General features: G+C 41.0%; 1 protein-coding gene across 1 annotated transcript in view; it reads left to right on the forward strand.

The window, feature by feature from the left end:
* Positions 1-24887, forward strand: part of babam2 (BRISC and BRCA1 A complex member 2) — a 75452-nt gene that overhangs the window by 48548 nt on the left and 2017 nt on the right. The window contains exons 7-11 of the mRNA XM_071471103.1: positions 679-788; positions 15702-15801; positions 23551-23621; positions 23768-23850; positions 23977-24130. Coding sequence (XP_071327204.1) covers positions 679-788; positions 15702-15801; positions 23551-23621; positions 23768-23850; positions 23977-24130 — 518 coding nt within the window. The remainder of the gene's footprint in view (positions 1-678; positions 789-15701; positions 15802-23550; positions 23622-23767; positions 23851-23976; positions 24131-24887) is intronic.

Below are 24887 nucleotides of genomic sequence, written 5' to 3' on the forward strand. Positions count from 1 at the left end.
TACTTAAAGCTTTAGCTTTAAGCTAAATGGTAACATGCTCACAGTGGCAGTAACACTATCATCATGATGTTCTGCAGGTGTAATGTTTACGATTTTCAGCATCTTAGTTTAGCGTGTTAGCATGCTATCATTTGCTAATAAGCAGTAAGTAAAGTACAGCAGGGTCAGATGGGAATCTGTTTGGTCAGAAACCAAAATAGTGGACCAGTTAAAGTCTTGGCCTGATGATGGCGCAATGAAAAGTTAGTGGGTCACCAAGGTTATTACAGTTCACCCTAAAGGGAACTTTAATGTCTGTGCCAAATTTAATGTCAATCCAATCAAAAAAGTGGTCAAGGCATTTCACTCAAAATGTCGGCCTTGTGGTGGTCGGGAGAAGTCAGAGGATCACCAGTGTCATTAGAGGACATCATCCGGGAACCGGAATTAATTTCTGTACATAATGTTGTGCCAGTCCATCAAGTAGATATTGTGATATTTAACTGGTTAAGTGAAAACCCAAACATCTGGACAGTCTGCATCTTTCTCTGGCAACCATGAATGTCTGCACAAAATTCCATGGCAATCCAACCGATAATTGTTGAGACTGTCGGGACCAAAGAGGTGGACCAGTAGATATCTTAATGGTATTTTGCTCATGTATTGTGTTTTTACTGAAATTATATTCCCATTTCTCAGGACACAGCTCTGGACCCTGGAGAGGATGTGGCCCTTCTCTCAGTGAGCTTCGAGGATGCTGAGGCCACCCAAGTCTTTCCTAAACTCTACCTGTCCCCCAGCATTGAACAGTAAGTACATCACATCAATCAGTCACTTCATCTATTTTCCATTTATCAGTTTTCTCCTAAGTTAGTGCAAATCTTATATTTATCATCCATCACAGGCTAATTCTATATAAGAATGAAACAATTCTACAAGTTTGTTGCAGTAACTCAATTATAAAGACAAGATACCTCAAGAATCACAGGGAGGGGAAGGAAAGGTCAGCCAAAGGTGATGTGTGCTCTCTCGACACTCCCCCGTTTTCTAGGATACAAGATGTAGTTGACGGATTAGCATGAGTGCGCTGTGCATCTAGCGACATATTATGTCATTGTGAATAATCCCACATCCCAGCGTCTGGACTCATCAGTCGGTTCCTCAAAAACAATAAGAGAAGAACAAAAAATGAGATGGATGACACACAGCGTCTGAGCTAGGGATGACTGGATGTCTGCTGACATCTGGGGTGTTAACAGTACAGAGACTGCATGTACATGTTTGTCTGTGTGCATGTGTGTGTATGTGTTTGTGCATGCAGGCTTGTGTGGAATATTTTCTGTGAGTCTGTGGGCAATGTGTGAGTGGGTACTTCAGCAGTGTACGTATTCTCTTTGTTTAAAACCATTTTTTGTCTTGGTAGATTTAGTGTGTATGTACGTGTTGGTGTGCATTTGTCAGTTTACATTTGGATGTGTGTGTGTGTGTACGTGTGTGTGTGTGTGTGTGTGCAGATGGGTCTGTGTGTTGGATGCATGCATGCTTGTGGGTTTTTATATCCCAAATGTATGTCTGTGTTCATGGGTTTGTGTGCATGCCCCAGTATTTGAATAGGCGTTGCTCTCAACACAGTCTAGATAAGTAGATAGATAAGTGTGTGTGTGTGTGTGTGCGTGAGAGAGAGAGAGAGAGCGCGCCAGGTATGGGCCCACTCTGACCTCAGGGCCCCACAGTCTGGGCTTGGAATAATCTCAGGCTGATGTTTATTTACAAGCACACGCCCCGTCGCACCAGGTTAAGAGACCTCTGCTCCCCCCCAACCACCACCACCACCACCACTCTTTCTCACTCTCTCTCTCATCCTCCTGTCTCACCGTGTTTTATTTTTTCTAGCTCATCCTCCATGCTCCTCTGTGGCTCCTTTTTTTTTTTTTGTCCTGCTCTCTAATTGTTTTTCATTTTTACGATAATCACATCCGTCCTTCCCTTCCTCTGTCGTCTCCCATTTTCATTCCATGTTTGCACATTATCTCTCCTTTACCACGTCTGTCCACTTGTCCCTTACTCTCCAATACAACCGCTAAAGGAGATACATGCACACGCACTCACACACACACACACACACACACGCGCGCTCCTCCACTCCAATATGTTGAAATGAACTATGACAAGAACCTATCCTCATGCAGGAACTGCTACAAAATACCCTAATTACACCACACAAAGCAAAGGTCACCTACCTGCTGCTTGTCCTACATAATCCTCATTTTGTCCGTGCTGTGCATGTGTAAGCGCGTATCAAAGCAATAATGTGAGAGATGCTGCTGTATCTCCTTTAGAAGGCACAGCTCTGCTAACCTTGATGTGGAACAACCTCCAGGATGTTTCATTTATTTATACTGTTGTATTGAGCACTGAATACAAAGATCCAGGCTTTAGGTTTTAGTTTAATAACCTTTTTTTTTTTTGCTCTGAGTGGCTCACATGTCACGTGCATTCACAGTCATATTAATTGGCTGTGTTTTAACCAGGAATGTGCTGTTTTGATGGACACGGGAGTAGATCTGTTGCATATGTCTATTTTATGACGGAGCTGTGTGTATGTGAGAAACACTGACCTCAGACCAGACCGAAGCTGCTGTGGTGATGTTAGAGGCTCTGCTCCACTGCCAGTTGTGTGAGGAGAACAGACAGAAGGAGGCTAAAGGCAGTAAAGTGGAGAGCAGGAAGTGGGGAATCTTCGGCGCAGGGGATGGAGAGGGGTGGTTGCTGGCAACAGCGGCGGGGGGGTAGATAAAGCAGGAGATGCTATAAAACCAACCCTCTTCATCCACACCCTCTAAGAAACATGTGAAAATGCAGAGGCTTAACAGTGCTGCGTGGAGCCAAGCTCTCATTTAACACCCTTCCTGTCCTGCTTAATGTTGCCTCTTTGTCTTGGGATATTTGCACATATGCATATCAAGGCTGTGTATGAATGTGCTCCGCTACATGCTTTTGTGCACCTTTTTGTCAGCTGTGTGGGAGTGTGTTAATTCATGACCCAGGGCAAGAATGTATGTCTTCTTCACTATTGTTTGAAGACAAAACGGTTGCATGTGTGTGCGAGTTTGTGCATCAGTGCTGTATTCACTGTGGATGCCACTTAATTTAGCATGCGCGTGTGTGTGAGTCTGCCTTTTGCTGTACATGTGTTTATGCAGATCTGTTACCCTGTTAGTTTTCCTCTGTGTCCTCACTGACCCTTGTTAGTCTTTGGTCTTGTGTAGCTGCCCATTATCTCTGCATTGGCTCCAGTGAAGAGGAAAACTCATTTGTTGCAGTGTGCCTGCACATTTCTGTTTTTCTCGCAAGCATTTGATAGACTACGACATTCAGGAGGTTCTGCATTAACCCGAGCTACCACAAATGTTCACAGTATCATATAATGCCATGATAAAATTTTCATCAAAACAGTTTTTGGAAATTCTTTAAATCAGTTCTGATATTATGAAGTGGTGAACGTAGCAGCTGTGGACAACGGCAAACAAATTGGCTCAGCTTTGGATTTGGCACCACTGGATCTCAGTGTTATTACAGGCTGTCATATCAACTACATCTATTCAGTGTCAAAATATTCCGGGCTTCTTTATGTCCATAATCTTCCTGTCATTTTATCTTTAAATCAATCAACCTCTGTGTAGATGTCCTCCATCTGTCCACACATCCATCCTTCCTTCCCTTGCTCCCTTACCTCCTATTCTGCTCTCCTGTCTGTCTGATAGTTTCTTTTAATCATAGTTTTAATGCACAATATTTCACCCCTAGTTCACACCAGTGGTTACCATGGTAACAGGAAGTGTTTAATACCACAGGAAACACTAATGGGACAGATACTTTGTCAGAAATATAGAAGAGCAGGTACCTGTTTACAATGCAGCCAAACAAACACACATTTTTTTAATGGTTAGTCAATAGATAATAACGTTGGTCAAATATTGAAGTGCAATCAATGATCTGATATCATGCTGCACACAGCACTTGTAGTTTTCCACACAGCAGCAGAGCACGGTGGAGTTACCTCGCTGAGAAGTTGTTTGTTTGCAGTGTGTCACCCATAACTCTTTTCACAGCTCACTGTGGCTGCTCCGGATTCTTCCATTACTCCCTTGCAAAACTGAGGCCTGTCTTTGCAGGAGGCGTTTCAGTCGCATTGTGCAGTTGTCTGTCATACGCAAGTCTGACGAAGAAATCATGATCGCGCTTCTGTTTCAATCAATCCAGCTGTCTATAACCAGAACCCAATGCCTATTTTTAGGTTTCAAGTCGAGCGCTGCTAAAAGACAGGTGACCCACACTCAATATCAAACCTAGACGCATCCTGACATTGGGTTAAAAATGGTCAGCTGAAACTGCAGCAGCAGATGATGACAAACATACTGTGGTCTCTGAGTTGCTTCACAATAAAAGCCACAGTGTGGTTTGCATGTTGAAAGCTTTTAATTTGACGCAGCAGCAGTAGGAAATGGGTTGGGTTGGGTTTTCATTAGCAGATATTTCATGCAGCTCTGACACAGTGTGAAGAGAGTGAACAGTAAACGGTAAGGCTGTTAGCGGCAACGTGAAATCCCTCATGCACAGTCAGACAGTCCAGTGCAGGAATGGCAGACCACACCACTGCCAGTAAAAACTGCTGTAGAGAGAGGTGTACTAACTTTACCTGACCTTACTTTGATTGACATTGCTTAAAAAAATGCAGCCCATGAGAAACTTTAAAAACTTAGCATTATATCTTTACCCAATGCTATCACAGATGTTCACAATCAAATACATAGTCACACCTATAATCCTATCACAACAGTTTGGGAAATAGTTTCAATGAGCCCTAATTATATGAAATGGCAGATGTACTTTGGCACCACTGGATTTCACTGATGTTACAGGCTGTCAGGATGTTCCACGTTTTTTTTTTTTCTGTCTGTAGTTCCTGTCTGTTGGATTTCAATCATTTTATCAATCATCCAATCATTTTGTGCGTTGTTTTTGTTGTCTGTCCATTCATCCTCCCATCCCTCGTTTCTTTATCCATCACAGCTATCATGTCTTGCTTACTTAAAAAAAAAAAAAAACACTTTCTCCAGTTTTTAACTCTCATCTTCTCGGTCATATCTCTCCAACCCACCCCCCCAACTCATCCTCCTCCCTTTCCCTCCTGTTTTTCACATGTCTGCCGCCTGTCTCTTTTCTCTCCATCTTTCTCCGTTTTTCTATCACTCTCCTCTGCTGATCCCTCTGGCTGATCCTCAAAGGGAACTGAGAGAGTGAGTGGGACTTAAAAGAGAGAGAAGCGTTGTGCTCTACCCAGCAAGGTCGTCCCTCGCTCGACTGAAACGCAGCGAGGGAAAAAAAAACAACACATACACAGCACAAGGGAGAGGAGAGCTTTTCCCTCTCTCTCCTCTCTCTTTCCTCCACCTCTCTACTCTTCTCTCCCATCACTCCTGAGTTGTTTGATATCTCACTTTTACTCTCCTTCAGCAGGGGCTCGGATCTAAAAGCTCTGAACGCAAACTCGTAAGCCCCCTGAGCTACAGTGTTATACCTCTATTTCTATTCCCTCTTCCTCTCTCCGTCTTGCTCCTTCTGTTACTTTTTCTTCCTCTGTCTTCAAACAGATCATCACTGTAATGTTTTCTGCCTTACAGAGCAGCAAGGGGGAAAAAAATGATGTTGAAATACCCCGACAGACACCCACGTTTTTACCAATAATGTACAGTTTACGTAGACTGTTGCATCGGCTCCTCTCTTTGATGGGACTGTACCACTGTGTTTGCTTCTTTTTCTGTGGAAAGTATTGATTATGATAAGTCAAATGGATGTTATTCTGTAGGCTTAGAGATTCACCTGCTTAAGATTCAGTGTTCATTTGTTATATAATGTTTTACAGGCAGCCTGGAAGAAAATATACTGTGAAAGGCATGGTGCTACGCTGTGTAGCTCCTGTGATTTTCCCTCCCTACTTATTCAAACTAGCTGTTAAGTGTTAAATAGATGTAGGCATTTAGAGGATTTCAAAACTGTTAGCTTTGGAGGCATCTTTGGGTAGAATTTGTTGTCAAGCCAAATTATGTCTTTAACAGCTAGTGTTGTGCGGAGGTCATGGTGTGATCAGACCAAGTAAGGAGATGTGGGGGTTTTCAAGAGATTCTAATATCCCAGTGAGAGAGAATAGTTATGAGAAAGGGCAGTGGTGAGGTTACTTGGATCAAGTGGGAGTCAGTTGGCTGTACGTTGATCTGGGTCTCTGTACAGTCCAAATAAAGACGATCAGCTATCGGATTGGGCAGATGTTTTCAGAAGATGCAGATCAAATGTGTCCCTGTGGAAATGATAACATCAAGCTCACACAAAGCATCAAACAATGTCTGCAGAGCTAAAGCAAAACAGCTGAGCTGAAAGATGCTAAAATTCTCCATGTGATCAATCATCAATATCAAAATATTGCATATAGCCACTGTAAAGAACTCTTAATTACAGTATGGACTGCTGCTAGTTTTTGTGGTGGAGATAAAAGTGGACTTAAAGTGATAGTTGGGGTTATTTGATGCAGGGTTGTGTGATATTAGCTTGATATTGATATGAACTTATTTCGGTGGGCATTTTTCTAAAGTGGCTAAAACAAGTTTTTGCATCTCCTGCTGCTTCTCCAAGCTGGGAGCGTGCTGATCTGAACACTGACTATGTATAACTACCTCACGCAACCCTACATCAAATAACCCAAACTGTCACTTTAACATCCTGGCATGCAAGAGTTTTTCTGCAATGTGCACACAACGTGCAACAGTTCACCATGATGAATAACAGTGAAATTGAAACCAAAATATGTGGAAAAACTGCCACCTGTGCTTGGCAGGCTGAAGGAATGCCTTTCCTACATGTGCCACTGACGGTGATATTTGAAAAGACATTATGTGTATATTTTCAAATTATCATTTGCATGAATCCAAAAAGTAAGAAAACTCAGTAATAATTCTGCACGTAACTCTTTAACAGATTTGTGCCAGTCTTCAAGAAGATACCTGCAGCAGTCATTAGCATGGCTTATTTATCTGTAATAGTGAAGGATCTGAGTAAGTAATGTGATTGTGTCCTTGCAGCTTGGATCAGTTACGGAGAATTTCACTGTTTAATTCACAATCATCATTAAGAACCACATCTGCAGTCTTTTTTTTTATTTTTATTTTTTGTCCTCATTGCTTTTGTGTCTCCTCCAACTGTTTTATAACCAGTCTCATCGCTCTTTTCATTTTCACTTTTACTTCTCGTTTACCTGATTGTACTGTGCCCATGAGATGAGTTGGATACATCTCTCCTTCCCCCAGAAAACCTGCTGCATTGCATAAAAGAATCGAGTGGGCACCGTCTCTGCCCCCAAACCAGATTTAGGAGCCCAGAAAAATCAACACAGAGAGACAGTTTTAGGCTGCAGTGCACTAATGTTTGTGTATCTGCATTTGCCTTTAGGTGCCTGCGTGTGTGTGTGCGTGCGTGCGTGCAGGCTTGCCTGCATGCTGATGTGTGTGAGTGTGTGTGTGTGTGTGTGTGCCTGTGTGGGTGTACAGTTTGTGTGTGTCCCTTCTCCAGGGTCTGTAGAGGTGTTGTATAGCCTTTGAAAATGTTTGCATTTCGATCAGATATTTTTCAAGGTTTTGTGAACATCTTGTCACAGTCTGATATAATAAATTCACCACGAACCCAGCAAACCCACTCGACGGTCTAAGATGTCAGCGCAGACACATCTCTCACTCTCAGCGGCTCAAAGCACTCTGCCACTTCTTCCTACTCCTTGTCACCTTGAACACTTCTGCATCATGTGTCTGTGTGAAGTGAGTTTTGTGATGCAGCTCAATATGTGGGCCATCTTTAATTCCACTTGTTTAGAATGCAATATGTGTCTTATTGCGAAATATATTGTTACTGAAGCCAAAATATCACTACATTAGAACAAGCGGAAACTAGCGTAACTGAGAGTTTACAAGTCATTTGGAAATTGTATGGCTGTTAATAATAAATGTGTTACCTTGAAACTAGCAATTCACAGGGAAAATATTACAAGTATAATAAGGAGAGGAAATAGGTTATGAGAAGAATATGTGTAAGGAAATGGTAAAAGAGTAATCATACAAAGAACACACTTTTTCAGCTCTGTTTTATTGATTTTATTGAGTGCATAGCGTGCATGTGTGTGTGTGTGTGTGAGAGAAGGAGCGAGAGAGTGAGAGAGAAAGAGAGAGAGACCATGCAGTCTTAAAATACTACACAAAACTAATGGTGGTTTGGTTCATGTTTTTATGTTTATGTATATGAGAAAGACAAGCATACATTGTTGACAGAACATAATTGCTGCCTTGAATATGTTCACTTGCAAACAAATGACTGGCGCTACATGCATGTAAATATAATGCAAAGCATATTTATACCTCAAGTCTATTTTGTCTCACTTCTCATCTCAGTTATGCAGTTTGGATTAAATACTAAGTAAACCTATTGTGTCTCATTACTTTTTTAATATTTATCAAACACCACGATCTTTCCCCAGGCTTAACCAAGAGCTTTGAAAGCCTGAATATAACCATAAGAATCGTTACCATGCTTTGGTCACCACGGGTGGATGTTACATTGCAAGCGTGGCCATCAGAGGGAAAAAAAATTAAATATGTTGTCAAGTGAAGTGATTCATTTGCTTACGCTAAGTGTCAACATTTTGTGGTGTTTTATTTTTTTGTTGATATCCATAAGAACATATATTTCTGATTCTAAGAACCACCTCAGTGTAGTTTGACATCTCCTCTCTCAGGCTTCTCTGTAGTAGCAACAGGTAGGTGAGCCAATCAGAAGAAAGACTGAGACTCTCTCTTCTGATTCGCTCACCAACCTGACTGTTTTTTGAGTGATCTAATAAAAATATATCAGATTTCAGGTAAATATTCAGAGAAACTAAATCCTGTAAGGTTGGATGGTAGGTCCAGGTGGACGGGTCTTGGGTCATGGCTGAGAGCAGGGACTGCTTTGTTGTGACATCACAAAGTTCCAGTCCTGACGGCTGGTTTTAAGGCTCAGTTTCTGAATACAGGCTGTGTGCATTTCTCTGTGGAGTGAGGCTTTGATACTTTCACAGTATTAATATAGAACCTAGACCTGCTTTATAATCAGAAAAGACATGGAAATCTCACTTTATACAACATGGGACCATTAAAAATATTTTCTCTTCATGTTGATTAAAAAGTGTTTGTAAATTCCAGCTGCATTGCATTTCTCCCAAAATGCATACGCAGTTGCAGTTTAGTGGTATATAAATGTAATTTCTAGGTGACACGGTTGCATGCGTGGTACATACTGTGGCATGTATCATTCCACCTTTGGCCACTCATCCTCCTTGTCAAGGAAGTTATTCAGGTCCTGCAGGCTCCACAGTTCCTCAGACACTGCTCAGCTTATTGTGACACACTACAAACTGTAGATCACCTCACCTGCAGCTTTTCAAATGACATCACATGAGTATATTCTGTTGAAAGGGACAGTAATCCATCAGTTATACAGTAGTCCCAACCAGCAGGGGGTCATGCGGAGCTCACGTGGCCATGAGCACCCATCCCACCATCAAATACATCAGCAGCTACCAGTAGCTGATGATGTGACGGTGGGTAATAAGACAATTTTGGCCTGTTGCCCAACCTTATAATATAGTAGCAGGAGTGTGTAATGGTTGTGGCTCAAGGCTCTGATTAATCTGGTTTTGTCCAAACAGATGATGAATAGACAATCAGAGTAAAATTCAGCACTGCCATGCCAGGATGGTCACCTCATAACGGAAAGGTTACTGACTCTTATTGCCACAGGCCAACGGTGCCTTTTCTAGTCACAGAGGAAGAATGGGATGTTATTTAGTTTAAACGGTCAACAAAGAGAGTCATATGTGGGCCTCGGAGGACCCTCCAGGCTTAAGGAAATGAAGAAGGCAATCAAAATGGAAATGTTGCTGCTTTGAAACTACATTTGAATCTCCAAGCAGTTCTTCTTGGACTTATCTTTCACTTGGGTAATGAATCATGTCTGCCCTCTTTACAATTGAGCCTTTATCTGCTCTCACGCTGTCATTGCACTGTCATGCACACACAAACACACACACACACACACACACACACACCAAACCACACATAAACAAACAAGCTGAGCTTCGTCACCATCCACCTGAGTCACACAGGATAATCTCTGTGGTTGATGAAGTCACAGGCAGCTCTGTCACTGTACAGCATGTGTGTATAAATGTGCATGTGTGTTTGTTTACATGTATGCATGTACACTGTCTAGTGTAAATATGCCATACAGTAGGTTACATTGCTCAGAGGGGTTGTGTTAGGCAGCATGTCTACATGATGACTGCAGAGTGTGTGTGGGTAGTGTTGAGAGCAGTGTCACCAGTGGAGACAGAAGCGGGGACTCTTCAGGGTGCCACTTGGAAAGTGAAACACCATTATGTCTAGAGTCTGAGCCCACCCACTGGAAGCTCAATTTAAAGCAATTTAATGCTCATACTGGAAGTCTGATAACGCTGAGATATTGATGAAAGCCCCGTTCCAGTTCAAAAAACATTTTACCTACGCTCTTCTTTATTTGTCATGTGCATCTGCTCGTACGTTAGAGTCAGAAAATTCAGAAAATATTCAGACCCCTTCCGTCTTGAAACTGTCGTTGTGGCCTTTTTACTTCTTGAATTTTAATAAATTTCTAAAAACAAAATTTTCACTTTGTCATTATAGATTATTGAGTGTATATTAATGGGCAAAAATGTGTAATTTTATCAATAAAAAATGTAATCCTCAGCACAGTAAAGTGCACAAAAACTGAAGGGGGTTTCAGTAGTTTCTGAAGACAGTGTATGTAAACTTGACCCAGACTCAAAATGTGCTCACAGATCATCAGTTTCTTGCAGATATTATTTTTAAGATCAATACACCATCACTTTGGTGAGGGCTCTCTCAGCCCACTGTTTGGTTAAAGGGGAATTCCACTGATTTTCACATAAAGGTCAGTCTTTTAGTCATGGGGAGGACTACTCAGCCTGTCTAAACAGCTGTGTAATGCCTTCTGTGGCTCGGGAGGAATCGTGCCAACGCCAAGTCTGAGAAAATAACCCAGATGATGTAATCAGGATTATCAAAATTTGGGATTGATGATTGTGAATTTATAACAGGAAGGCTGTGTTACAGACAGGGAGTATGGAGTTTGAAAGATGAGGACACTAACCAAGCAGAGAGGGTCTAATCAAACAGATCCTGTGTTCTCGGAGCCTGACCCACACTAAGGATTTAAAAGTCAGAATATCTGAGCCTCTGCTTCTTTGATTTTCTTTTTGATTTTGATTTTATGTGTTTTAATCTTTTGTGGGAGTCGCTCAGTTGTATGTGATAGCAAATCACTGAAATAACCCTTTAATATTGTTATTAATGTTGTTGCTGTGTATTGTTATCATCTCTTATTCTCATAACCTGCTCAAGTGTGCAAGTTCATTTGCTGCCTTTTGTCTTATTTGAGTCTCCCCCATCACCTTGACCTTGACCTTGAGATCAGGTTTGTTCCACCAAAGTGCAATTTATTCAGCCTGCTGCAATGAAACATGGCTCATGTTTAAGAAATATACTGTCTGGTCAGCATTTCTTTAGTCGAGGTTTATAGGTCTGTTTAAGGTGGAGGCAGAAATGAGGATCCATTGTGACTAGGTGAGTGGGTCAACTTCATAACAAAATGAATAAATAAATTTGATGTTGACATGTAGCAGATTCCCAAAACAGAATTTTTGTCCCATTTTCTGCTTCCTAATGATAAAGGCTCTGCAACATCTAACTTCACCATGTGACCATTGTAACTCACTTTCTACAGAAACACACATAACAACAAGCTGAAAAACTGTGAGACAGAATATATTCAACTTTGTTTAACTTAAACTGAACACAGTAAATATGAGTGGCATACTCTGGGGTAGAAAAATGAAGCCAACACAGAAGCGCCAAAAAGTGCAGGTCCTCGAACGGCCGTTTGAGACTGGCTACAAATATGAGTCAATCCCCATAGACTCTCATGTTAAAATTCCCCAATTTACAGCCGAAATAAACATGTTTACAGCCTGGTACAAAAAACATTTTTTGACCTTATTGCTAATTTCTTCCTTCATTGTAGTGAATGTCATCTACAACTCACCTGTTTCAATTTTATTAAGGCTTAAAGTTCAGCGTCATTGAGGGCATGCTGCCCTGAGTGACAGGTGGGTGAGCACAAACTGGCATGCACCAGAGTTTCAGCTCCACACACGCCCCACCGCTCAGGCAGAGTCAGAGAAACAGCCCACGCTGAGCTTCAACACCACTCATCAGAAACCTATGGGTGACGTCACAGAGGCTACGTCCATCTTTGTTTCCAATCTATGGTTGAAACTCAGTTTGAAAACACCTTTTTTTTCTTCATTTTTGCTTTTCTCTTTATCAGGCCTATTTACATGTTGTGCTGTAAAATGGCTTCAGGAGCCTAAACAAGCCTGTCATAATCGTGCCTTCAATTGCAATGCTTTTAATGGTTCTTGAAATGTTGCTTGTGAGTCCTAATTGCACCTTTTGCTACAGTGCTTATTTTACTGAGCTGTAAGCCCCAGTCCTGCTTTGAGTTTTAATTTTTGGAAATAAAATGAAGGGTATGTAGCTCACTGGATGTCATCCCTCTCACAGCAAGATGGTCTTGGGTTTGAATCCACCGACAGACAAGAATGGGTGTTCTGTTGGTCTGAGTGTAGATCATGACCTGCAGGGAGAGGCTAAGGCCAGACATTGAACACTGAAAGACCTTTTATTTGATGCCGGCACAAGAACCTGGTGCCTAATCTGTCTCTTGTCAGAGGCAAAACCACTGAAATACAAAATGCATCACATTTGTTCACATGCCTGCCATTGACACACATGAGTGACAAACACACCACCATCTATTTTGTGCCTCTGTCCACATTTCCATCTGAATGATATGGAGCTATTCTTAGACCTGTGGGAGGATAGATGGGCATCATTTAGATTTTCATTTTCAAAGGCTTCCTCTCCTCGTTGCTGTAAGCTATTTTCAATCGACCATTTGTTGGTGCACAGCAAAATGCACAGGATAATGCTAATTATGTGCACAAAGCCTGCTGTAAATGGTGGCTTTGGAGTTTTTGGAGAAAAGGATTTTGACAATGAAAATGGCTTTATGACAGATTGCGCAGCTTCTCTGTGTACATGACCTTATTAATATTCAGTCGAGCATCAGTTCCAAAAAGACTAAACTTAGACCAGCGATCCGGAGTCAGCACTGTCAACGTATTTGAATTTTTATGGATGAGTGTGTTTCTTATCTTCTTCTTCTTATCTTCAGCTAATTTTTAATAAGCTGCTGATTATAAACCAGCTGTTCCCTCGGTTAGTTATTGTGAATGCACCTCTCAGACCATATGTTACATGCACTCGAGCCACTGCTGACCTTTTCCTGACGCCTATTCATCATCATTTTTCCCATAAACATTTGTGGGTTTTGGTCATGACAGTAAGGTGGAGCACATCATGAGGTGCTTCCTCCTTCCTTCTCAATACTCCCACAACCTTTCTTTGGAATTTTCAACATTGTGAAACTCTCAGGACTTCTGCGTTAGCCACTGCTTATCAACATGACAAAGTGTGGAACATATTTTCATACACCAAGGGGGGGGGGTGATTTCATCATGGCTGTGGATGGATTATGTGATGGAATTGGTGGGAACATGACCGTGGTCTATACTCTTCATCTATACTGTTGTTATGTTTCACCTTCTGACACATATTACCATTATCCCGTCACAGACTTTCTGATCAACTAAAGCGCAAGCGCCAGGGGCTGCATCTCAGCATATGTGATCTTTGACATTTAATATGATCTTACAGGATGCACGCTATGTACGTGCATCATGCATGCTTAACCTGGTAAACAGCAGTCATCCACTTCAGCATCGCTTTTAAAATGACAGAGGAGCGTTTGTAAATGTCCTGAGACTGTTTTGCCATAATGAGGACTGAAATAAAAATAGAAAGCAGCGAGAGAAATCCTCTTCTATGTGTCTTTAAATGAGCATTAAAAGCCAATAAGCGGTTCTTTAAGACCTTTAACCTATCCTCGGGGTATTCCCTCTGTTTTTGCCCCAGATCGGAAAAAAAATGAGGGAGTGACTACTTCGGTTGGTTAGTCATTGGGGAGCTGCAGCAGCAGATTTCATGATTAAACAAGCATGCACTAATCACTAATGGAGCTGTTCTGCAGGACTGAATCAGGAGGACGTCAAAAGAATAAATGAACGAGCGAAGGAGTCCGAGGATGATGCCACGGGCATGAGTCACTCCTTTATTTTTTAATCACACAGCTTCAGTATAAAGCAGCAAATTAAGGTGGTCACATAAAGTCATGAATTGGTCCCAGAAACAGGGAGAGATCTGAGCTACGATGATAAATGGAACAAATTTGCTTAAATTTGAAGGACTTTTAAAATGCTTGATAGGCCTCAGAATACAGCAGCTTCATAAAACATTCAGACGCCTTCACTTTTTGCACTTCATTGTGTTATTTTACATGGATAAAACTGTCATTTTATCCATCAATAGCTCATAATGACAAAATGAAAACATGAAAGATGTTTCATGAAGAACTGTAATCTCAAATTTCCAAAACAGTTCAGACCCTTTACTCCAAGTTGTGGTCAGGTGCATCTTGTCTGCATTAATTATCCTTGAGATGTGTCGAGAAGTTGACTGGAGTCCTCCTGTCACAAATAAAATTGACTGGACACAGGTTATATATGCACACATCTGTCTTTATAAGGTCCACAATTCACACTTGCATGTCAGGACAAAAAAAAAAAACCCAACTAGGTCACTCTAACAGAGCTTCTGAGGTTCTCTGCAGAGATGAGAGAACCTGCTGGAAGAACAACGATCTCAGCAGCCCTCTCTGGTCTCATGAGATTAAAAAATTTTTAAAAAGTTTAAAAACTGAACTACAAACACTGTGGCTGCCAAACACCAGGCTCTATTCATGACCTGGATAACACCATCTCTACTGTGAAGCATGGCGGTGGCAGCATCATGGGAGTGCTCCTCAATGGCAGCGACAGGAGTTGTGGGTTGGTCACATGAGGGAAGGATCAATGCAGGCAAATATGGAGAGGCCCTTGAAGAAAGTCTGCTCCAGAGAGCATACAACCTGAGACTTGGGTGACGATTTACCTTTCAGCACGACAATGACCCAGAGCATACAGCCAATAAAATGCTAGAGTGGCCTAGTTTCTGACTGCCCATTTAGTGGCCCAGCCAGTTGTAGCCTGTAGGGACTCGCCCAAGAAGACTTACAGTTGTGATTAGTGCCAATTCCAAGGGTTTGACAAAGTACTGAACTGATGGTCTGAATACATTTGTCAGTTTTTGATTTTTCTTAAATTTCCAAAGATTTGTGAAAACATGTTTTCAGGTTTATCCATTTACAATTAAATCGACAACAAAATAAAGTGTGCAAAAAAAGTGAAGGGGTCTGAATACTCTCTTAAAGTCCCTGTAAATAACATACAGTATAATATGACATATGTTGTATAGAAATAACAATGAACACTTAAAGGCTACCTGTTGTCTTTTTATTTATTCAATCAGTGCCTTGGGAGGCTCCTCTGCACTTCATATCCCAGCATTCCCCAGTGGAGGATGCCTAATTGACTATGTCCCTCAAGTGTGCCAGTTACTCACCAACAAAGTAAGTGTTTGCTATAACTCATTTTACTTACACACAGTGTGGTTAAATGTGCTTGGTGTATTGTGTATGTCAGTGCATTATTGGACATTCTTTGTGACCCTTCATGTCCTGATATCTTGATATTTTAATTAAGAGCAATATTCCTTACTCTTTACACACCTGTGTGTGACAGGTGTGTGAATCATTTATTGTATGTTTGTAAGCCGCAGCGCAGCAAAGCGTACGTCCACCGACGGATGTCTTTTCTTCAGCTGCATGCAGTAATGTGTGTGCGTGTATTCAACCATGTGTGTCTGGCATCTGTCGTCGTGGGCGTACTGGCCAACCTCCACAGGTTGTCTGTGCGCTCCCTGGCCTCCGCAGGTTGACAGGTAGATATGCAGTGTGGACGCACATTAATGCCATTTCCCTCAGGAGAAATGCCCATCCCCCGCAGTCCTCATACACAAAAGGCACATGGATACCTTCCCTCTCTCTCTCTCTCTCTTTACCTGGACTCCAACCAGCATACTCGGGGTGTCTGGAACACTCGTGTCCCTGACTGACCTCCATGTCTCTGATTGTTTACGTCCAGCTGTGGCAGGGCTGCTCCCTCCACCTCCCTGAAAGAGTCATGGAGGCCATTGCCTGTGTTTGGAAAGGCATGTAGAAAAGCAGAGTTGATAGCAGATAAAGGAACCATTACACAGAGGAGGAGGAGTCTTTCTCATAATGTCAACATGACTATTTTGGAGAGAAAGTACAAATTTCCAAGTGTACAGTGTAAGACATCCACAACCCACATCACTCATCACTCCCACATTGATTTCAAGCAGGGCCAATGGCTCCTTTCAGCATGCAAAGTGTAATCAGCACTAAGCACTGCATCCTGGCCAACTGCTGCTCTGAAGTTGTTCAGTGTTTTAAGTTTTAAAATAAATGAGATAAAGTTTTAGTTTGATGGATCTGATGGATTTTAGCAGTTGATGATACTGCGACAGACATTGCTTCCTGGACAGCAGTGTCCAGAGGCACTGCAGCCCGCACAACTGAGTAAAACAGCTGCTGTTTGTCAGCTGCTGTCACTTTTTGTTGATCATTTAAAATACCAATCAAACGTGGGAAAAATTAAATATTTGATCTCAAATCATCTGTCCAAATTCAACATTTACAGTGTATCAGTGCAACACCAAATGGAGAAAACTAATATGCCATGAATGCATAATCATGACACCAAACCATCTAAAAGTGATACGTTTTTTATCGGAGTCTGTTGACAGATAAAAATGTAAATAAAGTCACGAGGTTTGCCGCCTTTTAAAAATCCAACTGCCTTAAAGTTGGGCTGAACAATCAATTAAAGTTTTACCAAAGTCACAGTATGGCCAAGGGCAATATTCAACCGATGTGATGCTGCAGAGATGCCCCGGCCTACAAATCATTTTCTCCAGATGTTGTGAAACATGCTTCTTTGGTACAGACCCCAGCTAAATTCATATCACCATAACAGCAATTACAGTACCTGTCAAAATAATTGCAATTTGTGGGTTGTGTTCAAATGATTCCCATTCATTCCAACCAGATTTTCTTATTATATATTAAACAACTTCTACAAAGAGTGTACTGGCTAACGTTAGGCAAGCTAGTGGATAACGAGTTGGCTAATCAGCTTAAGCAGTTGGGCTGGAACAGTAGTTAAATAACTTCAATACTGTAATTCAGGAAAGTGTACAATTCACCTTAACATTACCACTATTTAGAATTTAAAATAAAAAAACAGGTTTGAGGGTGTAGCAGTCATTTTGGTGTGTGTATATATACTTAATCATTGTCATCATTTTTGGACCTTTACATGTTAACTGTTGTGGTCTTCTGGTGGTCAAGCAAAAATGGACTAAAGAAAAAATTGACAGCATGAAGTAGCAATTAGTAACGTCTCATGATGCCATTTAATAGCAGACACGTGGCTCGTTTGTGTGGCACAAGTAGCACCGGGGTATTTTCTTCTTTCAAAAACCTGAACTTTGCCAGAGTAAGCACAGGTATTGATTTGAGTCATCGGAGCAGGAAGATCGTATTCAGCTTCTGCATATCTGATACTGTTTGAGAGATTTATCAACTGAAGCCGACAAATGGTAAAGAAAAAAGGCATCAGTCTGACATCCCTGACAGAGATTGTTCCAGTCTTTTGCAAGGACAGGCTGTGCAGTCATTTTGTTCTTTTAACACCATCGATTATTTCCTCCCACTTATTCCAGATGCTCTTATTGTTGTGGCACAACTACACCGCCACATACCTCAGCTGTGACTGTGACTGCGGTTGTGCTGGGTAATGGCAGCACCTGGCATCTGCATTACTCAAAAAAATTACTCATGGAAATCAGCTGGAGAAGATATTATGCCCCGCGGGGGTTTCGGGCGTCTACCTCTGCGTCTGATAGCTACATATGTCATGCAAGCACACAAGACGAGGAATTAGGTGATCTCCATCAAGTTCAATAAAATCATCTGAGTTGTTGTTAGGTCTTTTTTGACACCAGAAGTGATAGTGAGCTGGGAGATTGATCTATGAGAGAGAAGCTGAGAGTAATTAATAATAGAACCTGTATAATTAAATGTGTTAAGTGTCTGCTTTAACTGCTTTTACAATTTTTCAGGCCTCTTTTTATTGTGTACGTTCTAGGTCATTGCTGTTCTTCTACAAGAGCACTAGTGTTTTTACAAAGAGGGTCACACCTGGTGTCAAACAGCAGTCTGTATCCAGATATGTTTTCAAGATAATGATGAACTTATACCTGGTATATGTGTATGTGGGTAAACATACACAGATTGTTTACCCACTGCTGGCATTCTCATTACATTTTCACACATACTATGCTAAGTAGACTGTAGGAGGAGAAGCACTGTAAACAAAAACAATAGTAGTGATTACTCTGTTACTAGATGCTTTATTATACAGCCACAGCTAAACAAGCTGCTGTTACGGTGGTGGCATCTCAGCTGTAAACCCACAGTAGTGTATGTAAAGGAAATACATCCAAGTAGAGCTTGAAGAAACTCTGCATGTTGAACTAGTGAATGAAATACAATGAAAATTAAGGTTATCGTCTAACACTGAAAACTGAATAAACGGCCTGCAAACAGACTAAACTTTGCTGTTCCAACAACACATATTTGCATTCTGAGCAGCTTGCTAACAACAGAGCGACTATGTGCTGCCAGAAACCACCTTGCACCATTGTTTATGTTTCCTGTCTGAAATTCCACTTTTACTATGTTATACGTCTGAGATTTTTTAAATTTTTTTTTTGTTTTTGTTTTTTTTTTAAAGACGGATTTCATCTTATTACAGTGCAAGAAATGAAGCAAGCACATAATGGCAGCAGCATGTTCACACCCAGGCTGTCATAACTGTCTTTAATCATTTCAAATTGTTAACACAAACATCGCTGCTTTCTGTATCAGTAAAACTGCGTTCAGTTCAGCTCTGGCACCAACGTAATGGCAGTGTCGCTAAAGAATCATGAATCATCAGACAGATAAATGTATACAGGGACTGCTGTACTGTGCAGAAAGGAAAGAGTAGTGAGTTGTGTGAGTGGATTTCCCAGAAGCTGAGTACACAGCAAACTTCAGAATGAATCATGATATCTCTTACCTGTGAATGGTACTTTCTTACAGTGTGAAGATGCTGTGCAAATTGCAATTCATGACGTTTCATGACATCCTGTGGCTGAATCAATTAGAAGTGCATGCTTACTTCTGTCTTCAACATGTCACAATGACTGTATTTTAATTATTCACCATGTTCTGTCTCCCACTTTCCCAATTCTTTAAAATTATTTTCTTCCAATAATTATTCTTTTTTCCAGTATGATTTTTTTATGGATGGTTTATAGTCAGATATCAAATCAGTCATTTAAATCACGAGAGCCGGGTGTGATGTAAATGTGTATGTGACGGGGGGAGAAGAGATTTCTTAATCACACAGCAGGAAGCACATTTGGCGTTATTGCGTCACAGTCCCCACAGACACATGCACAAACACAATAAATGGATGTGTGGGCGAGGGAGTCATGGGTATGGGCAGGTTTGAATACCTGCAGAGCAAGATCACCTGTCTTGCATCAGTCAAACCTCCAGGCAGCCAATAGAAGGACTTGGCTGCGAGTCGCAGTGACAGCGGGGGCGGGAGTTTCTTTCCCAGTATGGGTGTGAAAGTTCAGTGATCCACAGTTCCCTTGAAACAGGAGCACATACTGGCATTGTAACTAAATAAACAACTTATTGAGTATGTGGCCTTGTAGCGTTTGAGAAAGCTAAGTTGTCCCATGTAAACATAACTGAGCGGGAGACTGAGTCACAGGACGTGTTTGTGTTTAAGAGCTCTTGCGGAGATGAGACCCGTCACACACACACAACTGTGTGTATCAGAGATTACCACTTTCCTCTTTCACAAAGTGCTGATTTCATACATGGTCAATGAGTAATCACTACCATGCAGTAGCAGTGGGTAGCCCAGTACTGTCCGCAGCTGTATCCATGGTCTACCCAGACCTCAAACAAACTGCAGTTTTACTAGGTGCTTTTGACTGCTTACAGCTGGCACAAATAATTAACAGCAGTATATTGCAATACAGTCTTTTATTATGTATCATGGACACACTGGCACCAATATAGCCTTACATGACCATATCAGTCTTGCATTGCTGGAGCAGAGGCGCAGTTTACCTCTCTCACAGACTTTGAAACTGCTCTACTTTCCAAAGGCTCATCCTTTGCCCATATTGTGGCAGCTTGTATTCTGAAAACTGTTTCTCATTGTTGAGGTGTGTTTGACAAAACGGTCTCAAAATTTCTCACCAGAAGATGCTACTACTGTGGAAAATCCTGGCTTATATATCAAACCATATAATAAAACTATCATGGGAAATGTTGTTGTAATATGTTATTGTGGGTTGAGGTTGGATAAAGACTTTTTTGGATCAAAAGCCATCAAACTATCAAATCCTCTTATTCAACCAGTTTCTATTTAAACCAATTTTTGAGTTTATTCAGGTTCAGCTTTCAATAACTAAAACTTAAATATGCTAAGTTACCGTTTGTCAGCTGCAAAGACCAGAAACTGTTTCTTTGTGGCAGCCAAAAATATCTTTAAAGGCCTGATTCAGACATATGAAATTGATGAGCTTAAAATATTTATGTCAGTCCACCAGGCTTGGGCGATATCCAAAATTTAATATTTCAATACAGTCCAGCCCAAATATTGCAATATATGACATTATCACAAGGGGGGTTTGTGTGTTAGTTGTTTTTTATTAAATGTAATTGTATTATTGTATTTTATGTTTCAATAGTTTTTTTAGTAATTATAAAATGGATATTGTGGAAAAATATTGCACATGGCAGGAAATATCACAGTATTCATTATTACTGAATATCGACCGGGGCCGAGTGTCTTTGTGGTATGATGTTTCTTTTCCCCTACAAACAACCTCTGAAGTTCCCCATAGTGACTTACTGGATATGAATGAGCGACAGTGGACACAGTTTAATCTGGCTCTGATGTTTGTATGTCATTGTGAAAATGACCTTTAGCACCAGCTACAAATAAGATCCGTGAATGTTTTGTACATTGCTCTTTACTAATAAGAGGTGTGAGGAGAAACAAAGGTTCAATGAGAAATTTGTTATCCTGAGAACATAAGTTCATATTTATGTGAATACGGTCTATTGTGGGCTTTAGCCTCAGTTCGGAGACTAACATTTTTGCCAAATGCGGAACAGATTCAAAACACAGCTGGCAATCAGAATTCAACTTGCATATAACTAAAGAACTGATGTGTTATGGGTTTCTTCTCTGTTGTTCAGTAATCACAGCTTCACCCCAGTGCAAGGATTAGTCTTTGTATGTGAATAAAGCCAGACACACCTTTATGGCTGGCTGGCTGGCTGCAGGCCCTCTCACCTGCCAGGATGCTTAGCAGTCAAGCGAGCCCTGAACTTCTTGTCTTTGGATAATCATTAATCACACCTACCTTATAGCCTACCTTAAAACAAGCAGCTTCTTTCCTAATATATATATATTAACGAGGTCACTAAACATGCATGTAGCTCAAGATTTTAAAAAAAGCTAATGTTGAGGCTCCATGTAAAAATGTAGACTTAGATGGAGTGAATTGTGTTAAAATGAATGCACTGCCTTTTCTCATTACATTTGACAGGCTTTATGGTAGAGCTTTTAACGCTGTCAAGTGGTAAGCTTAAGACTTTGTACTTGTGTGACATTTAAATTTGCCTGTACAAAGATTGTATGTAATACTACTTTTGTACTCTGAGCCATCTGCTTTTCAAGTGAAAGCAACCATTAAAAAGTTCACCTCTCTGAATCTCTCTCCTGGCCAGGGCATTGTTTACATTCTGGGTAGGTTCGCTCTGAAAGCCTCTGTGAGAGCACGTACAGCTCTGCCAGATTTTCCCTTCAGGCTGCACACAGACTGGGACTGGGTCCTGCCTTTGAGGCCTAATTCAATACACAGAATATTCTTATTGATTACACAGGATCACAGTTTTTCTGTCACGTTCTACTACAATCTTTTTTTCTTTTTTTTTTATGTTTTGAGCCTTGAGAATCGTTTCCAAAAAAGGGGCTAACACAAAAAGTAAAAGATTTTTCACCATAATCATTAAGCTAGATATCATAAGATCATCATCATGGTTTGACATCAAGTACCAACGGATCTTTCGATTCTTAGTAATTACGTTTAATAATTAACTTCAAGGAGCCATTTGTAAGTTTTGTTATTGCTACACAGCCAATGTTAGCATTAACAGCTGTTTAGTTACCAGTCTAGAAGAAAATGCTGCAAGTTTAGCGTTAAACTTGCTTTACTCGCCAAGATCTGTCTCCAGCAGTGCAGAGAAATGCCAATTTTAACTCTTGTTTCTCTCACTTCTTTTCTGCCTCTGAAATTAGCACACTAACCAGCCAACCCATCTCATTTTCTGATAGCGACTGTAGCCCCCAATTTGCCCTGAAGATGTAGCACTGCTCAGAGGGCGGATTGTAACCTCTCGTCTTGTAAACACAATGATGGACAAGTCTAGGACAAGTCAATAATTCCAAAAAACCCCAACTGTGAGGTCATTTTGACCTGTCATAGTTTCAGGTGATTTCTATAATAGCGAAATGGTGCACAGCTAATTTCAGACCAGCGTGGTTATTTCTCATAGGACCACTCCAATAATTTATTACATAAATAATGGATTTACCTTAAATGATTTCAATCACATCTTTGGTCAGATGGGATGTGTTAGCTATCTTTATTTTGGTGTAGTTAGAGTGTCAAATGCGCTCATATGATGTGGTTTTTCACAATTGTTATTTCATTTGTTTTGTGATAGACAAATGCCATCTCTAACGTATTTGCTTATATGCTGCAATACATACCAAGGTACCCAGCATAATAAGCACTGGCCTACACTCAGACCCTCTTTTGTGAACATATTGTGAACTGCAGCAAAGACCTTTAGCACCGATTCATACACACTGCAAACTCAGTTCTGGGTGTGTCACAGTCTACATTTTGATATACTGGAATAGCCTGAAATAGAATAATCTTTGCAATTATTTGGTTTTTGGCATATTTTTCATTTACCTCAGTTTTCAGCTAAGTTCTCATCATAAGTCACTGCTCATGTTCAGATGCTGTTTTGACTTTTTGCCATGCCTTGAATCCCTTACTAACCTTTCCACTGTGTTCTCTATAGGTGCAGTATGTCATTCAAGGCTATCACAAGAGGAGAGAGTACATCGCTGCCTTTCTCAGCCACTTTGGAATGTGAGTCGACTGTCGAGGACCACTCCCTCCACTGCAGTGATCACAACTTGTGTTTGTCACTGTCCCTGTGTTTTTACAAGAAAGTACTGCAGATGTAAAATAAGACCTGGTGACACTTTGCAGAAATGAACATGTGTGTTTTGCAGGGGGGTGGTGGAGTATGATGCCGAGGGATTCACAAAACTCACCCTTCTGCTCATGTGGAAAGACTTTTGCTTCCTAGTGCACGGTAGGAAACTCACAAAACACTCACACACATTCACACTGTGCCCTGTTTCACACCTGATGTAGTTACCTTATGGTCTTCTGTTTCTCCTCCTCTACATTTCTCTCTCTGTTCCTCCGCTCTTTGTAGTGGATCTCCCACTGTACTTCCCCAGGGACCAGCCCACCCTCACCTTCCAGTCTGTGTACCACTTCACCAACAGCGGTCAGCTTTATTCTCAGGTGCAGAAGTCATATCCCTATAGCCCGCGCTGGGACGGCAACGAGATGGCAAAGAGGGCAAAGTAAGCAGAATCTTCTGAATTAAAATTCTATGTATTTTGGAAGCTGTGTCATTTAATCTATATAAGTTTTTAAACCTTAGTTGATATTTAAAGGTCCCATATTTTACACTTCTGTAAAATATGGGACCCTCTGTTGATATCCACAAGAAGATTTGTGGTTTTAATCATCTCAGTGTAGTTTTACATCTCCTCTCTCAGGCTTCTCTCTGGAGCTCTAGCAACAACAGGTCAGTAAGCCAATCAGAGGAGAGGCTCTGAGCCTCTCCTCTGATTGGCTGACTGTTTTCTAAGTGGTCAAATTAAAATATAGTAAATTTCAGGTAAACGCTGAGAGAAACCAAATCCTCCAAGGTTGGATGGTGGGTCCAGGTGGGCCCTCAGCTTGGGGCATGGCTGAGGGTGGTGACTTCATTGTTGTGACATCACAAAGTTCCAGAAGTCCTGACAACTGGTTTTAAGGCTCAGTTTCTGAATACAGGCTGTGTGCATTTCTCTGTGGACTGAGGCTTTGATACTTTCACAGCATTAATATAGAACCTAGACCTGCTTGATAATCAAAAAACACATGGACGTCTACCTTAATACAATATGGGACCTTTAAAAAATTTCTACATAGAAAGTTTGGTTGGAAAATGGTGGTCTCCTACCTAAAAAGTAAAATCAGTTCTTTATAGGTCCTAAAATGCTCTGTTCTCTATAAAGTCAAATGCATTTATGGAGTTTTCTCCTGAGACCGTTGAGCCCATTAAAACTATTT

The sequence above is a fragment of the Trachinotus anak genome, unplaced genomic scaffold, assembly GCF_046630095.1.
Source record: "Trachinotus anak isolate AG129_WGS33_773 ecotype Australia unplaced genomic scaffold, CSIRO_AGI_Tana_v1 ptg000033l, whole genome shotgun sequence".
Lineage (NCBI taxonomy): Eukaryota > Metazoa > Chordata > Actinopteri > Carangiformes > Carangidae > Trachinotus > Trachinotus anak.